Source organism: Vombatus ursinus, unplaced genomic scaffold (genome assembly GCF_900497805.2).
Source record: "Vombatus ursinus unplaced genomic scaffold, bare-nosed wombat genome assembly UNPS02014945.1, whole genome shotgun sequence".
NCBI classification, from domain to species: Eukaryota; Metazoa; Chordata; class Mammalia; order Diprotodontia; family Vombatidae; genus Vombatus; species Vombatus ursinus.
Window position 1 is genome coordinate 26921047 of NW_020954723.1, and position 25562 is coordinate 26946608.

The following is a 25562-nucleotide window of genomic DNA, read 5'->3' on the forward strand; positions in this document are numbered from 1 at the left end:
GAAAGAAAGAAAGAAAGAAAGAAAGAAAGAAAGAAAGAAAGAAAGAAGTCTGGTATAGAAACCTATACATTACTTATCAGAACAAATATTTTTAATGAATAAAATATATATAGAATTATAAAGGAAGTCAATCATATTGAAATTTGCTTATAAAATTTTTTTAATGAATCATGGCCTCCTAGGTCAGTGGTTTTGCCAGCCTTAGAAGTGTGAAAGTTGGGTGTTGACTCTGGGGCCAGTATATTTGATAAGTTGGCTCACTTAGGGCTAGTGGGTCTAAGTGAAAGAAAGAAAGAAAGAAAGAAAGAGTGGTTTGCCATCTCCTTCTCCAGCTCATTTTATAGATGAGAAACTGAGGCAAATAGGGGTTAAGTGACTTGCCCATGGTCACAACTAGAAAGTGTCTGAGACCAGATTTGAACTCAAGAAGATGAGTCTTCCTGACTCCAGGCCCAATGCTCTACCCACTGTGCAACCTAAAGGGACCTTGAAGGTCATTGCATGCAACTTTGAAAAAAGCTAGAAAAAGTGGTTGAGGTTTTATATTTCCCATCTGCAAATGTTCCAAATTCCTTACCATGCATAAGAAGAAAGGTTTAACACTGGGAGAGATGGTAATGAACATGATAGCTCTATACATTGGGAACAAACGTGGGAACAGTCAGAGTAAGCAGAGATAGAATGAGGTTTCCAGAGCATGGAGAACTACATACCATTGGCTACAGGTATGTTGATAGTGAGGAGGGGAGAGTGAATGGAAATACTTTACAAATATTTTCTATTTTGAGCTTTGCAACAACCCTGGGAGGTAGGGACTATCATTAACCCCATTTTACAGTTGAAGAAACTGAAGCAGATGGAGGTTAGATTGTCCAAGGTCATACAGCTAGTGAGTATCTGGGCCTGATTTGAACTTGGGTCTTTCTGACTCCAGGCCAGCACACTATATCTACTATGCTATCTAGTTGCCCAAGTAAGAATTCTGGGAAGGTCACAAAACTGAGTATTTTAGAAAGAAGATACATATAGATAGACATAGATATAGATACATATATAGATATAGATATATTTAGATAATATAAAATTATGTATGCCACATGTATAATATATATTATTTAATATGACAATATATTATATGATACATAATTTATATTATATGTAATATTTACATATTTATGTAATATAAAAATAATTACATTATATACTATAATTCATATAATATATATGCTATATTCTATTATATGTTATATAACATATGTAATATAATTATAATTTAGATTATATAATATATACACACGTATATATACATAAAAAAAGAATTTTAAGTTTAAAAGGACTCATGAATTCAAGCTTATTGACAGAAAACAATGTAGAGTAGTGGAAAGAACACTGAATTTGGAGTCAGTAAACCTGGATTAGAATCTTAACTCTGTTGGTACCTGTTTGAACTTGGTCAAATTGCTCTCCTCTCTGGGTCTCAGTTTTCTCATCCATAAAATTAAGGAATGGGACCAGGTACTCCCTTAAGGTCCCATCTAGTGACAGATCTGAAAGGATACTTCTCATTAAAGGGCAATAGGAAGAAAAATTAGAAATTGAGGAAATGGTAGAAATCTTTTGGCCCACAGACCTTTTGATCTGACAGCTTCTGTCATGTGATGCATAAAGCAAAATGAAATCTGATTAAGATGGAAAACGATCAAAACTCTGGAGATGCAGAAAGGAAAGAAAACAAGAGAACTTGACATGCCAGTCTCGTTAGTTTTGATTATAAAATTACTTGACATTTGGTTATATACAGTAGCACTTTGTAGGCTACAAGGACCTAGAGCAGTGAAGCATTTCTTATCTTGTCACCCCAGAGAAATCTGTTCAATAAAAATACTCATGAGGATAAAGGAGATAACACGTAAGTGATCAGAGCTGTCCGGAAAAACGGCCACTCCAAGTCCAAGGCATTGTGGCTACAGCCCTCCTTGCTCTATTGAGGTTGGTCCCTGGCTTAATTGCAATTGACCTGGCTATAACATTACCTCTTGTCTTTCCTTAATTACTTAAGAAAGTTTGAGAGAAAGAATGAAAGACCTGGTTGTATCTGAATCACAGAAAAGGAAAGTTGTAACGACCCACTTCTGACTTCATTTGGTTGTGATGGTGGTAGTTGTTCTTGGTGGGTTTTTTTGTCCTAGAAGTTATCACCATAGCAGGTTTTTAATGGACCCTTAGGGTACTTAGTCCCACGCTGTCTTATCTCATTTCATTAATTACATTTCATGACTGCTGTGGGTCAGGAGTCAGAGGAAGAAGCAGTGCCAATCCCAGAGATGGGTCAGTGAGATGAGGTTGAAAAGAAACCAATTCCACAGTTGACTATAAAACATAAATAGTCCCTAAAAATACAAATGAGGATGAGGGGAGTTGAGCAGCTAGTGCAAAAGGCGAGCATTTCCATGGGGGCAGGGTAGTGTGATGACTTTAAGCAGGACAGGGGTTTATCTTGGCCTCACTATGAACACTTGGACCACTGACGAGGGCGGGGTGGGGAGGGGACGGGACACAGAGGGCAGATATACAGAAAAGCATAAATATTGCTCAACTTTTTATAGATCAATGTTAGACCTAGGAATTAGGGGAAATAGTTTTATCTATGTTAATGGTCCAGTTCTATTATCTCATTCTTCCCATTTTATTTGATGGAGTTCAGATAGAAACATTCCTGGGACATGTTTCTGTATCTTCCTATAATTTCTGGTGGCAATTATCTGATTCTGAATCATTATCATAAACCTCTTCACCTCTCTAAAAACAAAACCAAAAATAAAAATAAAAACACTCTCCCATGACTCCTCCATTGGACACTACTTGTTAATAGTCTTGTCCAACTAACATATTGTTAGGTGAGTACACGTATATCTATTACCATAATTAGTATTGGTCCATGTGTGCACACATACATATCTATGTATTAGAGCATTATTTCTAACTACAGGAATACCCCAGAGGTCATAGTTCTGACAACCTCAATCATTCAGACTACATCAAGCATAAGAAAATAAGCAAAAAGGCCTTGGGAAAACCAAAATAAATGTCACAAAATCCATGTATTAAAGCTCAGGCACTTATTTTTGTTCAGTCATTCAGTTGTTTCTGACTCTTCCTGACCCTGTGGACCTTGGTACAGCAATACTATTTATGGGGGCAAAGATACTAGAATGCTTTGCCATTTCCTCCTCTAGCTCATTTTACAGATAAGGAAACTGAGGCAAACTGAGTTAAGTGACTTGCCCAGGGTCACACAGTTAGGAAGTATCTGAGGCCAGATTTGAGTTTTCAGGAAGATGAGTCTTCCTGACTCCAGGTCTGGTGCTCTATCCACTGTGCCACCTAGCTGCCCCAAGTCTATCCTACAGTTATTGAATAGTTACTATATGGTATTTCATTTTCCAGATATAGGATTGCATAGTTTAGTAGATGTCACATCTCCTCTCTTCTCCTCACAGATTGTGAGCTCTGTGAATTCAGAAATGGTCTTAATTATCTTTGCCTCTTTCCTAGTACTAAACAGTGCTTGAGTATACAGTTAGTGCTTGCTGAAAGATTGACTGAATAAAGATATATTCAATAAGACCTGAGTTCAAATCTGGTCTGAGACACTAGCTATGTGACCTTAGACAAGTCACTTAACCTCTGCCTGACTGTTTCCTTATTCATACAATGGGATGATAATAATAGCACCTACCTTCCAAAGTTGTTATGAGATATTTGTAAAGTGCTTTGCAAACCTTAAAGTGTTATATAAATGATAGCTATTATCACTATGATTATTACTATTATTTTTTAAGAAGGTAGGGAGGTGTGCAAGACCTTTTAGAAAGGCTTCCATAAAAGGGCTAAAATAAAAATACTTGATTCTGAAACGGAAAATTTCTTCATACAAGAGCTTGATGACAATGCCACCAAAAAGGGGTTGACGATGAAGGAAAAGATAAGCATTGCCAATAACCCCAGGTTAGGATCATTTCGTTTTTCCAGAAATTCTTAAGAGGTCCGTGGACAGATCAGAGGGTGAAACATTATATCTTTATTTACATTAACCTCTAACTGAAATCTGGCATTTCCTTCAATGATGCATACAGGCAATAAAGCATTACTCTGAGAACGGCCTACAGGTTTCACCAGGCTACCCAAAGGAACCATGCATGACGCAAGAAAGGTTAAGAACCCCTGGTTTAAAGAGGGCTCTTCAGAATCCAAGGCTGCCAAGATTAGGGACGAGGGTAAGGACATTACCACAGAAAGTGAGCCTCCATGCTCTCCTCGTTCCCTGGCCTCTGGTTATTTGTTTGTTTCAGGACCAGACCACTTCCTTCCTCCCTGTTTAACTGGTTCCTCCTGCTTTTCCTAAGAAGCCCCTTTATCTCAGTTGCAGAGGTCCTCTGTATCTCTAAACAGCTGTCCCCAAGGCCCATCCTCTTGGTTCCTATGGAACTATGTGAATAACAATGCCTTTGTCTCCTGGGGATGAGGTCCTCAGCCTGACGGCTTTAATTAACACTTATCACCTGGAGCAGGCCCAGGGAAACCAGATCCAGGATGTGTGTGTGCTCGCCTGAGAGGGGCTCTGCTTCCACCTCAGGTGAGCAGTAACACCCAAACACAGCTGCCAGAACGGCCCCCATTAGCAAGGCAGGCAATATTCCTCTCTCTCTCCTCCCCCCGCCAACCCCTTTCCATAGACACTGAAAAATGGTAAGTGTGGGATGCTTTATCTCTTGCTAACACTCCTCCTTTCCTTTGCCCTTTTCTCCCTGGGAGTTTCCTTATGGCTCTCATGAAAAACCTTTGTGTCACTTTGAAAAGTTGCCAGTTGTCACCGCATCACATAAAATCTGGCTTTCACTGGGCGGGGACCCCTGAGAGCTCTGTGCTGTGAAGTGAGAAGTAGTCAGTTGGAATAATCCCTTCAATTTGAGCAGTCTCTCAAGCATAATTAGACCATACCAGGTGAGGGCTCCTCACTGACAATATAAATAAACAAACACTAGTACTATGCCAGTCTGCTCTTTCTACTCCCTGCCCCTCCCCTCCCTTTTCTCACCACCTTTTTCTCCCCAAAGGAAGAAATACCATAACTAGTGCCATAACACACTTGCATGCAGCTCTGGATAAGCCCCCCTATGGTGTAAGTCCTCTTCATAATGACTGGGGTAACAAGCACCTACCCCAAATCAAAAAGCAAAGAAATTAGATCATGTTTATTTCAATAAGGACCTGAGCAGAATATGACTGAGGTTCATAATAACAACAAACCCTGGAGATGGTGCAGAACACAGGTGACAGGCTCACAACTTTAGAACTATAAGGGATCTCAGAGGTCCTCCAGTCCAAACCTCTAATATTACAGATGAGGAAACCGAGGCCCAGAGAGCTCAAGGGATTTGCCCAACTCTCTCGGTTTACGTAAGAGACCAGAACTAAGCAAAGGTGATCGACCGGACAAAGAGAAGCTCCTGGTTGTTATGTCACGAAGCGGTATTTGTGGAATTCTGGGAAAAGGCCGTGGATGCATTTAGTTGGTCCCCAGACACCCTAGGTTTTTTCCCTCACAGAATTCTTCCTGGATAAAAGGAACTACAGCGACATCTCTAAGGCAACTGTAAAAAGCCCGTCCTTTGGCCGCAAGACCAGTATGATCTTAAGAAAATATCAGCATGGCTTCAGAAGCCACAGACCAGATCCCAGAGTTAGCTGAGGTTACAACGTCAGGGTAAATGATATGTACGCTGCCAAATGATCTGTGGTCCTCACTAGCGTTTGGGGTGCTTTTGCTCGAGGAATAAATGAACAGGTTTGTGCTGTAGAAAAAATACAATAGCCCCACACCAGCAAGTACTTTAGTCTTTTGGTGAAGGTGGAAGATTCAACTCTCAGTTTAGTGGAAATTGTTCTTGTTTCATTTGTATTTTTAAACTTGATTATTTTCATTACTATTTAATGTAGAAAACAAGTGCCTGTCAGATATCAGATTCCATCTAAATGTCTGAAAATAATCCTATGGAGTAAAGAGTCAATCAACAAATTTGATGAGGCTACAGGGAGATTCACGTGGAATGTAGTAGATTATAAATTCCTTAATGGCAGGGACTGTTTTCAAGTTGAGAAGCATTTATTAAGCTCCTGCTATGTGCTAGGCACCGCACTAAATGCTTTGGTCTTTGTAACACCATTGCCTGGCACAATGCCTGCCACATAGTGGGAACTTAATAAGTAAATGTATTTTGATGAGTTCTGAAAGACTTAACTCTCTCTCTCTCTCTCTGTCTCTCTTTTTTTTTTAGGGAATTGGGGTTAAGTGACTTGCCCAGGGTCACACAGCCAGTAAGTGTCAAGTGTTTGGTCTGAGGCTGGATTTGAACTCAGGTCCTCCTGACTTCAGGGCTGGTGCTCTAACCACTGCGCCACCTAGCTGCCCCAAGACTTAACTCTGATGATGCCATGACTAACCTTGATTCCAGAGGACTGATGAGGAAGCATCAGTCTTGGCAGAGAGACTCAAGAAACAGAATGACGTGTATTTTTTGACATGGCCAGTGTATGCAGCATAATTATGCATATTTGTTACAAGGGTTTTGTTTTTGCTTTTCTTTTTCTTTTTCTAGTGAAGGGAAGTGGGGGAAAGAGAAAATAAATACTTGTGAATTGAAATGTTTAAAAACTTTTATGTTAAAAATGCTTCTTGATTGAGGATGTGAACATGTACTACTTTGAGAGGACTGGGGACATCTTGTAACTTAATCAAGATGATCCAGGAACTCCTCAAATCAACCCAAATTTCCTATGGGAAGGAAAAAAAGGATACATTTTTCTATTGCTTCTAATGAATATTTGGATTTGACTTATAGTCTTGGTGCCTTTAGATATTAATGATCTCAGGGGCAGCATATGGATCAACAAATGTTCAGTTTGGGGTAGCTCGGCTAGATTTATTCCCCAAAATTCATCAGGTGGTTTTGCCTTGAGTTGAGAAATAGCCTATTTACTGGGCAAAATTAAGTCTCCCACAAGATAATTGGGCAGAGCCAGCTCCCCAGGCAGCTTATATCCCAAAGGTGTGTGCCAAGTATATCCAACTTGTTCATGACAAATGTTTTCTTTACAAAGGTTTTATTGGATGCAATCCAATGGATGGTACTTAGGAATTTAATAACTTTTGATGATCACATCCCCTTCTGCTTATAGAAATACTACCTCAAAGGACATGCAAGAGTTCTTTCCCCCTATAAAATGAACCTGGACATTTTGTACATGGAAAGAGAACAATTTTATTTAAAGAAATCAAGAAAGCACATCAGACAGCTTATGAAGGACTGGTTTTTTTTCCTTCTATGACCATTGTTCTTTCAAAGATTTTAGAGTTTATGTATTTTTTTCTTGTGACACCAGAGAAGGATAGTAAGACTTGTCACCTTAAATAAACTGGTATCAGTCTATTGGACTTTTGATTCGAGAGACCACCACTGACTCTTGTCTGACTCTTGGAATACCCTTGATATCAAGTGCCCTTAATACCCTGATCCTGGTCCACGCCCATTTTGTGAACCCAGAAGAAAGCGATAATATTAACAGCAGACTCACCTTTCAGCTACTTTGGACATCTTTAAACGATGTCTGTCTATCTGTGTAGTCAGAAATGCTATCTGAGGAAAGAGATGACAGGTATATTAATGCTGTACCAGAATGCTTTTCCCCTTCCCTCTACCAATTCCAAGCCTACATTTCCTTCTAGCTCCAGCTCAAGATGCTCCAAGAAGTTTTCCCCAACAACCTCTTTTTATGAAGCTATTTCCCTTCATCTCTATCACACAGATGAGTAACTGATTTTCCTATTGTTTTCCATCTTATATATGATTTTACACATATAAATTTGGTATATCAAGATTGTTAGTTTCTGAGGGGCAATGTCCATGTTTATATATCTTTTGGATCTTCTGCCTAGAACAGTTGCTAGTCCTATAGCAGCCTTTTATTTACTCTGAATCGCATCAGTGTTTATACCCACAGTCTTATTTTCTTTTTCTTCCTTCCTTCCTTTCTTTCTTTTTTTCTTTTTTCTTTCTTTCTTTCCTTCCTTCCTTCCTTCCTTCCTTCCTTCCTTCTCTCTCTCTCTCTCTCTCTCTCTCTCTCTCTCTCTCTCTCTCTCTCTCTCTCTCTCTCTCCCCCCCTCCCTCCCCCCTTTTCGGCCAGGCCTATGATTTTATCAGGTAAGGAGCTCTCAGTATGGAACTCCTCAGACCAATGAAGAACAGCAACCACTCTGAAACTTAGCCTCAGAGAGTTGTTCCAGGGCAATGAGAAAGTAAATGACTTGCATCTGGTCACATAACACTTACGTGTCAAAGGCTATCCTTGAACCCAGGCTTTCTAAGTTCAGCTCTGACAAGCTGCCATTCACACCATCTTTTCTATACTTAAACACACACATAATTTAGAGATAATTTAGCCTAATCTCATTTTATAGAAAATTAAGATCAATTCAATAAAAACATAATAAAATTCAATAAAATATAAGCTCTTTGAAGACAGAGACTATTTCATTTTTATATCTGTATCCCTAGCACTTAGCATATGGTAGGTGCTTACTAAACGCTCAATGACATGAATTAAATTGCTATGTTGGTATATATGTCTTCTCTTTTCAAAGAGACAATAAGCTGCTCAGTGGCAGAGACTCTGTTTTCTTCCTTTGCATCCACCTAGTATCATGCTCGGTATACAGTAGATGCTAAATTGTTGAATGGGCTTTGTCTGAGGCCAAATGCCATGACTTTATGAGTGAACCACCACAGCAGCAACACAAAGTGTCATGTGTAGTTAACTCTGCTAATCTTCCTTCCTTGGAGTGACAAGTACGTGGTAGGCATTTAATAAATGTTGATTGACTGACTGTTCTGACTACTGACCTTGGAGAAAAATAAACTCACTGAATGAATCCTGAAAAAAGGGGAAAAGGTAGAGAAGCAACAACCATTTTTTCTTCCAACCCTGAGACTCAGAATCTTAAAAACAAAAGCTATTGGTCCCAACCTATTGTTTTCCCTAGAAAGCATAACCTTTTTAGGAATTCTTTGAAGAATAAAACATGATTATATCTTTGTAGAAAAAGCAGAGCAAAGATGGGAGAGTTTAGGAGAACAACTGTGCTCTCTGTAGCCAGCTGGGAGTGAGGAAGGCCTGGGTTCAAGTCCTCTGTAATTATGGTTGTATAGCTGTGAGCACTTGGCAGCTAGGTGGCGTTGGAAAGATCTGAGTTCAAATCTGACCTCAGACACTTCCTAGCTTTGTGTCCCTGGGCAAGTTGCGTAACTCTGTTTGCCTCAGTTTCCTCATCTGTAAAATGAGGTGGAGTAGGAAATGGCGAATCACTCTCGCACTAGTTAGTCTTTGCTAACAAAACCCCTCTTGGGGTCACCAACAGTCAGACATGACTGAAATGACTGAACAGGACTGTGAACACAACATTTAACCTTTCCTTGCTCCAGACAACTTTCTAAGATTTGTGATTTCACCAGTGAGAGGGAGCTCTTGGTGTGGAAACTCGATCTGGTAAGGTAAGTCTGTCCCAACTCCCCTTCCTCCTCGCCATCAAAGCAGCTGAGTAGTATACTTGGGGAAGACCTCAGGTCAGCTATGTTCCAAAAAGAACCATTGGTTTAGAGGTGAAAGGGACCTTAGGGGTTCTCTAGTCCAATCCCTTCATTTTATAGATGAGACTCTCTGAGCCTCAGAGAGAACTTATGTGACATGTACAGCAAAGAACCTAAGTTCTCTGCTTCCAAAGCCAATGTACTTCCACGATACTGCACCGCCTTGCAAATGTCCCTTGGAACTCAGAAACTTGCTCATCTTTTTGGACCTAAACATAACCAGAGTTTCCCATCCTTCCTCTGGGGTGTTAGGAACTGCTATGAATAATTCATACACGCACCTGTTTTCGGATGTCCTCTTTTGTAGTTTTCCTGATTGGCTGGGCAGGTATATGCACAGGGCTCTGGGACTGAGACTCTTCTGTCACTCCATACACTGACTAGAAAAGAAGGGAAATGCGAGGGATTCAGGTGCTGTTAGGAATCAGTGCCTTCCTTTTCCCTCATCAGCAGTGATCTTTCTATAACACCAGACACATTTCTCAGGCACAGAAATAACGGAAGAACTTCACATCTGCTCATAGGACTATGGTGATCTCTAGCCTCAGATTCTCCCCCAGTACAGTTTTTAAGGATATATATGAGGGTTAATTTGCAAAATAGCCTAGCCTTTGGGAGGTTAAATCGTAATACAGCATGATTTTAGAGAATAGTCTTATAATTCCCTAGCTCCTGCCAAGAACAGGTATATGGACCGGAACCAAACCTAAATAGATGGTTCTGCCAAAGTTAAGCCAATGTGACTGAGGCGCCAAGGTCATGATAAACCTAACCAATGAAGAAATAACAGGACGACAATTCTGAAAAATAATTGTATTGAAATAAATTCCGAGAAATTTTTGTTCAGTTGTTCAGTCGTGTCTAACTCTTTGTGACCTTGTGGACCAACTGTCCATAGGGTTTTCTTGGCAAGGAAATTGGAATGGTTTGCCATTTCCTTCTCCAGTTTTATGCAGGCAAGGGTTAAGTGACTTGCCCAGGATTCCACAGCTAGTAACTGTCTGAGGTCACATTTGAATTCTGGTCTTTCTGGTCTTTCTGCTTCCTGGCCTAGTGCTCTCATCCACTGCACCACCAAATAACTATATTGAACTAAGTTCTGAGAAATAGTTGTATTACACATGGGTTAATATTTCATTATTTGTATAAAAAAAGTGCCTCGATGGATTTCTCTTGTAGTTCCTCAGGCTGCTTAAAAGCATGGACTCTGAACGCTCCTATTATCTCCTTTTCAACAAACTGTTACATCAAGGATTGTCTCCACATAGGTTTATTGTAGCCTAACAAATTGTAGCTGTGACATAGACATTTCTTTTCCCTAAAGGATAGACTGATAAACCAGGGACTCTTCAGCATAGGAAGACAAAAGGCTCAGTAGTGTTATGATTGAATTTCATCAAGACCTGTACACAGATAGCATGGAGAGAGATTTGTCTATCAACTTCTGGAGTACTTCTTCTTGTTATTGTTGTCTCTTATTCTCAAAGAGGACCAATGACATCATGAGGGGAATGTCTTGACTTGCATGTGACTAAGGCAACCTTCTCAAAGGCTGAAAAGAGTAATTTTAGGAGAAGTAATAATGGTTGATAATTTATATAGCACCTTAAGTTTTGAGAAGTTATTCACATATATAATCTCATCTGAGTCCCACAACAACCCTGTAAAGAAGGTACTATTAGTATAATTATCATTGCCATTTTACAGATGAAGAAACTGAGTCTTCAACAGTTTAAGTTTCTCTCCCATAATCCCATACTCAATTAGCAATGGAGGTAGAATTTGGATTGATTCCAAATTGAGCATTCTCATAAATAGGCTATGGTAAGTAAAAGGATTATATCTCTACATTACACAGTGGGGCATGTTACAACAGAATTCAAATACTCAAAAATGCAAATGGATCTGGGATTTCATCAATGTGGATATTCCCTCCAAAGATGCAGATTCCATCCCATTTGTGCCTGCCCATCCTGCAAGATTTTTGTCCATATCCCCTCATAAGGTTGACACTATAAGAATAGGACCTTGCTATACCAGTGAAGGATAAAAATAAAGAGTCAAAAATGACTTCAATTTTATAACTAGACTTCATAGTAGGGAAAGGAGGGATATTTTTACTCCTAACCTTATGAGGTTAACATTATAGTTTATACTTTATATACAGTACTTGATGGTTACGAATTACTTTTAAGTACATTATCGCATTCATTTCTCATGACAGCTGGGTAAGGTAGATAGTGCCAATACTATGTCTCCATTTACTAATGAAGAAACTGGAGTTTTGAGATATTAAGCCACGTAAGTCAGTAAGTGGCACAATTGGTTCTCAAACACAATTCCAGGGTTCTTTCAGCTACAAACAAGTCCTCCAATAGTATGTCTCTTAGGATCATAGTCGGTCAGAATCCTGGGCTGGTTGAACCAAGGCTTAAGTCCCATATGGTGCTTTAATAGAGACCCTTGGAAGGAAGGGGGCCCTGGGTGACAGTCATGGCTCCCTAAAAAAATGAAACGCTCCTTGGTCTTACAGTCTATTGCCCAAGCAACAGGAAGGTTGAGATATTCTTGACATAGAAACATTTTAAATTCAGCTAAATGAGCTGACCTTTTTGACCTTCTGAGGATTCTTCATCCTACGACATTTTCTGATATCCATTTCTGTTGTATTCACACAACCTGGCTGAGAAAGGAATCATTGTAAAAGTTAATAATTAAAGCTCTAATTGACCCAAATGACCTTATTACCACCATTAAGTCAAGCCAACAATTACTTGTTTAGTGATTATTTTTGCAAGGCAACATGCTAAGCACTGGGAATATAAAGAAAGGCAAAATTCTATTAAAAATACATAAGCATACAAATACGGGGTATCCCCAAAGTCTTTGTATGATTTTGAGTTATTAATAGCTTAAAGTATTAAGCTAGTGTTAACGCTATTAATAGCTTAAAGTGTTGAGCTAGTATTAAGTTATAAATAGCTTAGTACTGCACAAAGACTTTGGGGATACCCTGTATATATTTGATTTTCTCCAGTGAACAAATTAATTTTGTTCAGTGGATCTGTGTTTGCCTTATGCCAAATGACAGATTTTAATATGATCAGGATGATGATATTTATAAATGGCTTTTAACAAAGATGCTTTCTCTGCTGACTAAAAGTAATAAGGGGAAGGAAGGGAATAAGCATTTACATGGTACCTGCTATGTGCCAGGCAGTGTGCTAAGCTTTTACAAATATCATCTTATTTGATCCTCACAACAACCCTGTTGGGTAGGTGCTATTATTGACCCCCATTTTATAGTCAACAAAACTGAAGGAAATACAGATTAAGTGACTCACCCAGGGTCATGTTGTTGTTCAGTTGTTTCAGTCATGTCTGACTCTTTGTGACCCTGTTTGGAGTTTCCTTGGCAAAGATACTGGAGGAGTTTGTCATTTACTTCTCCAGCTCATTTTGCAGATGAGGAAGTTGAGGCAAACAGATGTAGTGACTTGCCCAGGGACACACAGCTAGCAAGTGTTTGAGGCCAGATTTGAACTCAGAAAGATGAGTCTTCTTGACTCCAGGTTCAGCACTCTATCCATTGTGCTATCTTATGGTCCTCACCATGTGGGGACTGAATTTTTTGTGCCAGTTTTTTGAAAGTCTGGGCTTGAATACTTTAACCATTTTTAATTACGTGAAAAGGATAAGAAAAGGGAACCATCCTTAGTCCACCCTCCTATTTTATGAAGGGATATATAATTCATGGTGATTATGTGGAATTTTTTAAAAGTCTTAAAAAGGACTAACTTTAACTGTCACATTTAAGTATTTGTGAAAATGGAAATGTTTTTACTCTGGAAATGTGAACTGTGCTGTTTCCCTGAGAAAACAATTTGCTGAGGAGGTGGAGAGAGAGGGAAATCACTTTTATTTTCAAGGATAAACATTTTAGAGTCAACTTTGTGTAGCTTTTAGGGAAAATAAAGTAATCATATGAATGAATAAAGTCAACTAGGTGGCACATTTGATAGAGCTCCAGCCCAGAGTCATGCAGAGTTGAACATGACTGAGTATGATGGAACAACAACAAATGAATGAATAATAAAATGGGAGATCACCCATTTCCCAAAGACAGACTTTTGTAGGCTAAAGACTGCCTTTGGTCTTAGAAGGGGATAAGGAAAATGAGAAAACCTATAAAACTACACAAAACCATCTCACCACTGGCCTGTGAACATCCCAGAAGGCTCTTTCTTGACTATCCAAAATTTTTCTTTCTGTTTTATCTTTTTTCCGATCAATCCTAAAAATGGAAACAGAAAAGAGAAATAATTTGCATTTGTCTTTTTTCTTTTTCATTTTCTTCTGCCCACCCCTATTTGCATTTCTAGGGAATTAGTGCATCTATTGGCAAATGGAACAAATACATTTACTGTGGTCATTTTAAGAGCGTGAGGCCCATTTGTGTAAAATGTTGGCGCCTTCCCTCTTGCCCTCCACTATACTTCACAATGAAATTAACAAAAGAAAATATGTTTGGGGCCCGACTTACAAAGAGCTCTATAACGGAAAGGAATTGCACATGATGCTGGAGAAAATCAGTTGGCTAAAAGTTGGTTGAATGTAAGCTAAAACACACACTGCTTAAGGGCAGGGATCATTTTAGCAGGTCCTTAATAATTGCTTGTTGAATTGGGGTGGCATTTAGTGTATAAAATTTAAATGGGGGCCAGTCCGTTTTCCATCCTTAAATTTGTAAGTTTGCTTTAGGTCTAACTTGCTATAATTTCAAGACTTCAATTTAAGCTGAGTCTCCTCCCATTCCACCTTTTTCCCAAATCAGAGAAAGAACCTCAGCACATGACAGGATCTAGAAATCAAATATCAACCCTATTTTGGTTTCATTAATCCCTGCTGGTGGATGAACAAATTGTGAAAAGTAAATTACAGGTGACAAAAGAAATATTTTGTTTTCTAATCAGTAGCCCAGATGAGAGGCTTTTATTAAAACAAGAAAAAAAGTGTATTGCTTCATACTCCTTCTGTAAGTAAGAAGTAACTCAGATTAATTGCCACGTACCAGGGAACTTCTAGCTTTCAAATCTCACAGGAGCACTTTAGTTTACTGGGCTGAAATAAACCTATAATCACCCTGTGATTTTCATGATAATTGCCATGTACTTAAATGGTTCACAATTATAAAGTAATCACAAAGTTAATCAAAAAAGTTAATCGAGAAATACCATATGTGTATCAAGTGACAATTCCCCCTCCTTTTGTAACATGTGAGGTTCTTCTATTCTGAAAGTACAAATTAACTTTTCTCTTTGTTTTCCAGGATCTTCTGGATGCAAAGAGATTATAAACCTTGTAATTCCTGTTCCAATTTCTGCCCCACCCACTATCATCAGTTTCTCCATGGGCCACGGCTCCTTCTGTAGCAGTAACCAACTCTGGAGTGATATAACACACTGTGCAGAGGACACCTGGCTTGCTAAGGTTACTGAGAGAGAGTGATGAGATCTTGGGTGAGAGGCAGAGCATAATGAATTGTGAGAAGGAAGAGGAATGCAGGAGGAGGGTCAGATGGATAACCTGTCAACAGAACCCATAATATAGAAGTTAACACAATGGCATCCTAAGAATCATCAATTTGAACAAAGTCCCTACCATTTTTCTCTTTTACTGTACCACAGGGGGCTGTATGGGTTGGTAGCAGGAGAGGATGTCATGAGTGAGACTGGTTGTAGTGAAGGCGGGGCTTTTTAGCTTCATTCCACAGTATACCTGCCAAAGTCTATATCTGTCAGTGTAAATCTAAAAAGAAGGGAAGTGGGAGGGAAAGGAAAAGGGGAACATGGGGCATCCTGTACACATTCATAGTAAGTAGAGGGGTCTCAATATGCTAGCAGTGAGAATGGGAAGGATGGGGAGACAAGCCTTTGGAAAGATGGTATTTGGCCATGCTAATGGAGGGAATTAGGAGAGAAGAGAGTAGCAGTGACTGGGGAGAAATTTAGAATATTATACACCAACCCCTTTACCAAAGTGAACATCCAATGAGTTCCAATTTAGAAAGATAAAATGATGAAAGAGAAAGGGGATGTAGGGCAATGAGCTGCAATGGTTACGACAGTGGTCCATGCAGAGTTGCCTCTAGATCTTATACTGTTAGACAAGGAAGGCTTTGAGTAATACAGGCTAGGTTACTTCTTGGAGTATGGGTCCCTAACACCTGATGCTTGTATGGGATGCTTGTCAAGAGATCAAAGAGCCTTTTCTGTGTAAGCTATAAGTAGCATGCCTCAGATCTTCAAGGGTGGCTACACCTTTCCAACCTCTTTCTTCCTATCTATGTATCGAATTTCTTATAAGAACTTCTGCCAATCCGAAAGTACTGGAAGGGAAGCATACATGCTTCTTTATTGTATCCATCTCTGGTACTTGGTATCGCCTGTACCAAATGTAAAGGCTCTTATTTGGGGGGGAAAACATGCTTGTTGAAATCAGAAGAAATCTCCAGATATCTAAATGAATTTCAACACAGAACATAAAGTGGCTTGGAAATTATTTAGGGAACAATAGATTGTTCAAGTCAGGGTTATAGGTTAAGAAACGATGGAGGAAGGATTTTCCTATAAGAATTCTAAAACACCCACTTGATAACTTTCCTAGTGTGAAATTAACCAAGAAGAAGACACACATTGAATTATAAGAAAAAAACACCATCTGGGCTGAAAATTCAGAGTGATTTCTAGGCAAATCCTGGCCTTTATTTCCACAAAGCTGTTTTCATTAGAAAATAGGGAGGAGAACCAGAAATCCTAACTCTGGTTGCTGACTCCCTTGAACACATGCAATGAAGACACACATTTGGAATGAAACCCCTTCTTTTCCTGGAAGAGGCTCTGTTCCATTCACATACTTCACTTGGGCTTCTGCTTGCATAAAGATGAATTCCCACTTCCTTGCAAAGGCCCTCTGGAGTCTTGCTAGGTTTTCCTGATAAAAAATGAAATCAATGACGGCATTAATCATAATAAGTATTGGACCATGGCTACCATGCTCATTACATGTGTGCTCATCCATATTGGTTAGACAGAACAATATAATGGTCCCCCATTTTAAATTTACTAGACTGGAACTTGATTTAGCTTTGTACCATATTCTGCTGCACAGGAATGCACTTCCAATCATCATCAGCATGCCAGCTGAAGGAATTATCTGTATGAAGTTTAGAGGGAACCCGGGGAACTTTTCTTCCAATAGGTCTCATCTATGTACGTAATACCCACTGCTTGGCTACATACCCAGTATAAGTTAAGGTCTAGAGATGTGCTTGAGTTTTCTATTTGTGCTCTGTGGATTTGGGGATAAATGATGCCTGCTGGACATTTCTGTAAACAAAAACTAGGAGAATGGGGATGGTTTTTCTGGACTTATCATCTATTCTTTAAACTAGGTCACTCTAACAGAAGAGAAGCCTGTGAGACCAACTTAGTCTTCTAGAATCTGACCAATGCAGAGATGGAGTCTCCATCATTACAGATTTAGTGCTGGAAGGGGCCTTAGAGGTCTTTAATTCTAACTTGTCTCTTAGTCTTTACTATACACAAAGCAGTTCTGTTAGGCTGGGGTGGGGCAGGGAAGGAAGGGAAGAGAATTTGATTTTCTAATTGAAAAGTGCATAAAAAACAATAAAGGCAGAGAGAACAAGAAAAAATGTTTCATTAAAAGTCTCTCCGAAAGAAAAAAGGGAGAAGTGTTCTTTTTAATTCTTTAATTCAGTAGGATTACACATAGTGGGCAGTAGACAGGGTAGTAAGTTGACAGGCTCGCTAATCGCCTGCCTAATTCTGATTGAATGCAAGGCCAGAGTTCACATTCTGCTATGTATTTTCATAGGGTTGGTGCCAACACTTAATTGATTGCTTTTATTAGAAGGTTATTAATATAAAAGGGGATTAAACTGAAAAGTATCATATAGGCAGCTAACATTATGCCTGTATGTACAAATAGGCACAGAAACAAAAATGACCCCTGGAATTTTTTCTGTTCTTTTTATTTTTGAGAATCCTTTGAGCTTTTTATAGTATTTAAACTTCACTGGGAATTGGTGCCACTATCTATTCTGAACATTCTTTTACATGGAAAATGGAAGATGTGGGTGAGAGATACAAAGTGGATCATTACATTTTTGGGCCTGAATCTTTTCCCTATGGTTAAGGAAGTTACATAAACAAATATTAAAAATATAAGCAGTTGGGCAGCTAAGTGACGGCAGTGAATAAAGCACCAGCCCTGGAGTCAGGAGGACAGAGGTCAAATCTGGTCTCAGACCAGACACTTGACACTTACTAGCTGTGTGATCCTGGGCAAGTCACTTAACCCCAACTACCTTGCCAAAAAATATATATATATAATCAGTCCAAAAACTTTTACATCCAGACTACAAATAAGGAAAGGTTTCAAAACAGCATTATATTGATGGGGGGGAGGGGTGAAATGTCTAGCTACAAGGAACTCAAAGGTGCCAAGGCTGCCAGCTTGTGCCCAAGATGCTTTGAACTCCCAGAATGTGAGAAAGGATGGGAAAAGAGTATTTATCAAGAGCTTACTATGTATCAAGCATGTCTAAGTGCTTTACAAATATTATCCTATTTAATCTTCACAACAAACCTGAGAGGTAGGTGCTATTATTATTCCCATTTCACAGTTGAGGAAACTGAGGCAGATAGAGGTTAAATGGCTTGCCCAGGGTCACACAACTAGTAAGTATCTGAGGCTGGATTTGAACTCAGATCTTCCTGACTCTAGGCCCAGTGCTCTATCCACTGTGCCCCTTAGCTGCCTTAATGACAATTTTACAGTTTGGTTAGAAAGTTCATCAAAGTCAATGAACGATACTACAGATAGGTGGATAAGAAGCTACCTGGTATTAGTGGAAAGAATGATGGACGTGGATTCAAGGGGACATGAGTTCACATCTTGCCTCTGATCCTTATTAGCCAAGACTAGGGGCAGGTCACTTACCCTCTCTGAGCCTCAGTTTCCTCACCTATAAAATGGGGATAACTACCTGTAGTACCTGTACGTCATGAGATTGTTGCGAGGTTCAGATGAGATCATGTATGTCAAGTTCTTTGTAAACTTTAAAGCCCTGTATAAATGTTACTTATATTATTACCTACCTAGTCCTGTTAGAATCGAGACCATATAGTAGGTAAAAGTGCTATGGAAATATTAATCATTATTATTACTGCTAGTATAAAGAGGTTACTAGGGGAGTCCTCCATCAACTAGATGAGATTATGGGCTATTTAGAAGCACCTAGGGGCACCTCTCCTGGCATCCACACTAGTTTTATCTGAGGAGACATAGGGAATCGCTCTGATAGCTTCCCAGTGACCAGGGCTGCCTCTAAGATGACTGGAAACTGAAAGGCAAGGGGGTGATCTCTTACTGGAGGAGCTGTCCCATGTGGGGATAAGGAGCCAAAGAGAGAAACTGACCCTCCTTTATCGGACCCAACCTGTATGAGCCTAGAATCTTGGAGCCACTTAGGTCATGAATGACACAATTGTAATACACGTGGAAAAGTTTCTGAAATAGCATTAGTGACTATAATTTAGTCCTACTTTGCTATTTTTGGTACTTGTATCCCTAGTTCCTGGGGACAGTGCCTGGTACATAGGAGATGCTTAATAAATACTTCTTGTTGTTATGACAACAGTTTCAAGGGATAATGGTCTAGTCTTGTCTATGCATTGACCTCCTTGCTATTCCTCCAAGAAGACATACCATTTCTTGAGTCTGGGCATTTTCACTGGCTGTCCTCCATATCTGGAATGCTCTTCCTCCTCATCTCTGCCTTCTGGATTTCTTTAAATCTCAGCTAAAATCCTACTTCCTAAAGGAAATCTTTGCTGATCCCACTTAATTCTTGTGTTGTTATCGTCCAATCATTTTCAGTCTCGTCTGACTCTTCATGACCCCATTTGGGGTTTTCTTGGCAAAGATACTGAAGTGGTTTGCCATTTCCTTCTCCAGCTCATTTTACACATGAGGAAACTGAGGCAAACAGGGTTAAGTGACTTGCCCAGGGTCACACAGCTAGTGTCTGAAGTTGAATTTGAACTCAGGTCCCCCTGACTCCAGGACTGGCACTCCATCCACTGCGCCACCTGGCTGCCCCTGGTGTCTTCCTTCTAGCGTCTTGCTTCCTAAATCTCCAATTTATTTTGTATATAGCTTGTTTGTACATATTTATTTGCATGTTGTTTCCCCCATCAGTTCATGAGCTCTTTGAGAGCAGCGACTGTCTTTTGCCTTTCTTTGTATCCTCAGCACTTAGCACAGTGCCTGGCACATAATAATAGGCACTTAATAAATGTATATTGACTGACCAACCAACTCAGATAGTCTGTCTTGAACAATGGAGCCTTAGTGTGGGTATGGCAGAGCATGGGTAGGGCTGGCTGGCCCCTGTGCCCAACAGACTGCATTAGGCTTCAAGTTAATTGTGGGAGCCCACAAGAGCAGGAAGGAGAGGGGAATTTGGTAGGTGGGTAGATTTAGAGGTAGGGATAATGTTTGATTATACAAGAGAAAATTAATCCTGACCCTCTGTGCTGCCTCTCTTCCCTCTGCTGCCAGCTCTTTAGCCATCTCACTATTCATTAGTACCTTCACAGGAGGGTGGGTAGGGAACAGAGGAGGAGGAGGAAGATTTAAAATTAGCCTTATAAAGATGGGTTTGGAGGAGGAGGTGGAAATCATTGGCTACAGTCATAATTTTTATCATCTGTGTTGATTTTGTATTTAAACTTCTCTGAACTTCATTTTTCTCCTCTATGAAGTGGAGGCACCCCATTGGGAACAGAGTTCTTGGGGCGATCAAGATCGAAGACCGATAATTCTCCTCTTGAACAGTAATAGACTCTCTGCTCCGTGGTGTAACATGTGGCTTCAAGGCTGGTAGGGAGGCGGTGTGGGGGATCAAATTCTTGGAAGGAATTATGGAGAAAAGTCATGAATCTGAGATTTGGAGTGGGAAGAGGGGCACTGGGAAGGATGTCACATGAATCACACAGATCCTATAAGCTTAATCTACCCTAAGAATCTTCCTCTGATACCAAGAACTATTGAATGTGTGGGGACACAACTTTATTCTCAGGGTCATAAAAACTATCAGAGGGAGGCCATTTAGAGCCGAGAACAAAGGAGGCAGAGGGACTGAAAAGGGGGAAATGATGGTTCAAACCCAGATAGATGCAAAGATATCTTTTAACCCTCCTCCTCCCACACCTGTCCAGGGAGGTAGTTATACTTACAGCTTCATAATCTGCCAATTCCAATCTTGCTTTATTCTGCATTGTCCTCTTACACAGATAAATGGCTAAGAGAAGAAGAGAAATAACATTGCACCAAAACCATGACTCAAGGCAAGATGGGTGGCAAGAGATCAGGACTGAGGATCATGAATTTCAAGCTGAAAGGGATCTTAGAGATCATCTAGTCCAACCTCTTCATTTATCAGATGAGGAAAGTGAGATCCAGACAGGTTAATTGATTTTCCTCAAGGTCACAAAGTAGTATCTGAGTCAATGTTGGAACCCAAATTTGAGTCAATATTTGAATGCAAAACCTAACCCTCTCTACCCTTTGCACTCAAAAGACCTGGCTTTTAATTTAATCTCTTTTACTTATTAGTCATGTGTACTTGAATAGGTCCAATTAACCAATCTAAGGCTCAGTTTTCTCACCTGCAAATTGGGAATAATACTTGCACTACCAACCTTATAGGGCTATCCTGAGAATCAAATGAAATCATGTAAAAAGTATAGTAAAGTTCTATAATCATTACAATTAGCAATAAGTAGCATTAGTGGAGTAATCAGTCAATCAATCATGTATTTGCTGGGCACCTCTGTGCCCAGTACTATGCTAGACACTGTGAGAAATGTAAGAAAAGAAGAAGTAATGAATAGCCTCCACTCTTAAGGAGTCATGTGTCATGTCAGGATTTGGTCACCAAGAAATATGAGCCACTTGTTGATTCCAGGATATAGCATGACACTTCCATCCCCTGTCCTGACACACACACACACACACACACACACACACACACACACACATATTTCTGGTACAACATTCCCATCACCTAGCAGAGTGCACAGAACAGGTAAATAAATACTTAATGAATACATGAAGGCATCTTGGAAGCAGAAATGGAAAAGGCTTCAAGTTACTCCCTCACCTCCTCTAACAAGTAGTTTCAATGATTTCTTCAAGACTCAGCTCAAATTTCATCTACTCTGTGTGGCTTTTTCTGGTTCCCTCCAGCTGCTAATGCCTTCCCCTCATAGAATGTATTAAATCTACTATGTATATATCTTGTATCTACTTAGTTATTTCCCCATTGCCTCCCTTCTTAGAATGTAAGCTTCTTGAGGGCAAGGATTTTTTTTTTGCCTTCCTTTGTATCCTGGCTCTTAGCATAGTGCCTGGCACATAGTAAGCACTAAATAGATGCATAAGATAGGTGGGTAAAGAGAAGGGGGAAATTTTGCATATTGCAAGCACCATCACAACTGATCCAGTCTCAGGGTATCTAAAGTTAGGGGTGGAGAGAAATCTCAAATTATGCCCAAAGAATTATAAAACTGTATATATCCTTTGACCCAGCAATACCACTATTAGGTTTGTCTCTCAAGATGATCAGGGAAAAAGGAAAAGAACCTATATATTCTAAAATACTTATAGACGCTTTCTTTTTGATGTCAAAGAATTGGAAATTGAGGGGATGCCCATCAATTGGGGAATGGCTAAACAAGTTGTGGTATATGATTGTAATGGAATACTACTGTGCTATAAGAAATGATGAGTAGATTGATTTAAAAAAACATGGAAAGACTTACCTGAAATAATGAAGAGGGAAATGAGCAGAACAAAGAGAATGTTGTATACAGTAACAGCAACATGGTTGAAGAATAACTATGTGTGACTAGTTATTTTGAGTATTATAAATACTCAAATCAACTACAAAGGACCTACAAAGAAAGACACTATCCACCACCACAGAATGAATTAATAAATAGAAGTTTTCATAGTATGGTTTTACACACACACACACACCCCCCATTCCCCTTGCAGCTGGAATCCTCTCCCAATAACAGATAATAATTCTCCAAAATGTCTTGAAAGAAATGGGATTTGATTGCCCCACTATCTCAGAAGAAGAATTAGCAGGGACTACCATAGAAGAATTTACTCGTGTGTGTGTGTGTATGTGTGTGTGTGCATGTTTGTGTAGTGTGGGATGGGGAAGGAGGGAAGGAGACAGTTTGGAACTTAAAATGGAACAAAATAAATTAAATTAAATTAAAAAAAAAGTCAGAGAGCTGGGCTTATCACTCAGTTGTGAGAGCAGAAAGAGGCAAGAAAGTGGGTACATTCAGGATTCCTGCCACTGTCACTGCTTTGTTTTGGCCAGGGTTGTTTGGAAAACGCAGGATGTGTGAGAGAGAGAGTCCAATAGCTTGTAACAGTGTCAAACTCAAATAGAAACAGACACCTGCAGGCTACATATTGACTTAGAAAACCACAAATTAACATTATCTATGTTGTACTGTATTTCTATTCATTTTGTTAAACATTTCCCAGTCACATTTTAGTTGGATTCAGGGCCTCATTAAGGAGTTTTGCAGATCTTAAGTTTGACCTCTCTGGTTTATACCACTTCTCCAGATTATGAGAAGGCCTGTTCAGGGAGAAGATTAGCCAATAACTCAGAAGATGTGGTCAGATGAGGTTCTCTAGGTTATAAATAAATGCCTACTTATTTGTATATAGGGGCGATGCTACTCATTTCACTGTCAGACATGACAGTGTTTGTTATCCTTCCAGTAGTGGTGATATATTGCATTGAATCATCCATAGCCTTTCACCCTGTATCTCTTGTAACTAAGGTCCCAGATGAGGAAGACTGCTGATTAGATTAATCCAGGCAGTCTGTATTTGTGAAATTTTTTTTCTTCCCTGTGTAAACCTGTGAGACGCAGAGAGGATGAGGCAAGGTCACATAGGTAGTAACTGATAGAACTAGGAATTTGAATCCAAGTCCTCTCACTCCAAATTTTTAGTGACCTCTTCATAGTATCTGCCTCCATCAGTAGACACATTTTACTATATGTAAATACAAATACATGAATAGAAATACATATGTAATACATGAAATATGTCACTAGATATATTTTATATACAAATAAACATAAAATAATTTTGATGGGAAGTAATTAATAACCCAAATGGGTATTCATGTAGGATGTGGTACTTGAGGTAAGTTTAGAAGGGAGCTAGGGATTCTAGGAGATGGGAAGCCAGAAAGAAGAACATTCCCTGCATGGGGTGTAGCCTGGGCAAAAGGCATGGACATACAGCCAGCATCATTCTGATCTGCAATGATTTCTCTTTTGCTTCAACTCACTTATAATCTGTACATGCCAATTGATACTTGGTTATATGTTGTTTTGAATTTTCTCTAATTGTTTCTTATGTACATTTCTTGTCTTTCCAATTTGACATTAAGGTTCTTAGGAACAGAGACCATATCTTTGACTTTTTCTGGGTTCCCTAGTTGCTTGAACATTCATAGGATCACAGTTTGAAAACTGGAAGAGACGCCAGCCAATTAGTCTAGCTCCCTCATTTTACAGAACAGATGCTCAAAAATACTTATTGGTTGAATGATTATTAGTTCTTCTTTGTGAATGAAATGAATACTTTGCTATTTTTGACCTTAATGACTTTATCTGTGAAATGGGAATGAAATTGTTGAGGCAAGAGAATTCAGAGGAATAATTTGATCTCAACAGGGTCACATACAGTGTTGATATCAATGAAAGTGGGGCACATTTAAACTATGAATCCTAGAAATGGTCTTGAAAGAGGAAAAAGACATGATATATATATATATATACATACATATATATACACATACATATATATGTATATGTAAATTTGGAAGGTCTATGCTGTTTATAAGAGACAAAACCTTGACTTTGGCCCTCTTATCTAGTTCAAGGCCCTCAAAAATAGTCTGTTTCACAATCATAAGAAGGAATGACAATGACATGAAAAAAGAGACAAAGTGATTTGCTCTAGAATTGGGCTTTGATGGGCTGTATTTCAGCAGCTCCAGAAGCTCTTACTTTATTATGAGCCAAATGTAACTCCTCTTCTTGGCCAGAAGCATCGAGCAGAACCATTGATTACAGCATTTAAGGAGTGGATTTTCAATGAAGTGAGAAATAACGTATGTAGACAGCTGAGGAACCTTTCCCCTTACACATTTGTGCTATTTGGAGGTCTGATAATCTGAATTTTATTAGTCTATAAATAGTTGTTATTCTATTCCTTCCACTGCTACCATTTAATAATTCCCCCTTCCTTCAAATTTATCTACTGCAGAAGTTATAAGGTTGGAAATTAGATTGACTGCTCATTGGTCAACCAATCAGATGTATCAGTCAGCATCTGCCAAATATTAATTCAGTTGTAAACCCATACAATTCCCCCTGCAGCTAGGATCCTCTCCCAGTAACAGACAATTCTCTAAACTGTCTCAAAAGAAATGGGATTTGATTACTCCACTATCTCAGGAGAATTATTAGCTGGGACTACCATAGAAGCATTTACTCAAGTCCTACTTCATGTTCTGATAGGTTCTACCAAGCTGGAAAGAAAGGCTTTGAATGTAAGTCCAGTGATGGGTTCTGTGTCTGGCTTAGAGGACTAGCTTAATTAAGTTTGAAAAGGTTTGTCAGCAGAAGATAAACTACTAATGATGACCTTTTTTTTTTTTTT

General features: G+C 39.3%; 1 protein-coding gene across 2 annotated transcripts in view; it reads right to left on the minus strand.

Moving 5' to 3' along the window:
* The window catches only part of RGS6 (regulator of G protein signaling 6), a 204130-nt gene that overhangs the window by 102572 nt on the left and 75996 nt on the right, over nt 1–25562 (minus strand). For both annotated transcript variants that reach the window (XM_027844836.1, XM_027844837.1), the window contains exons 5-10: nt 21029–21093; nt 16621–16697; nt 13917–13998; nt 12313–12387; nt 9986–10084; nt 7636–7697 (exon numbers count right to left, since the gene is read on the minus strand). In XM_027844836.1, the coding sequence (XP_027700637.1) occupies nt 7636–7697; nt 9986–10084; nt 12313–12387; nt 13917–13998; nt 16621–16697; nt 21029–21093 (460 nt within the window). The remainder of the gene's footprint in view (nt 1–7635; nt 7698–9985; nt 10085–12312; nt 12388–13916; nt 13999–16620; nt 16698–21028; nt 21094–25562) is intronic.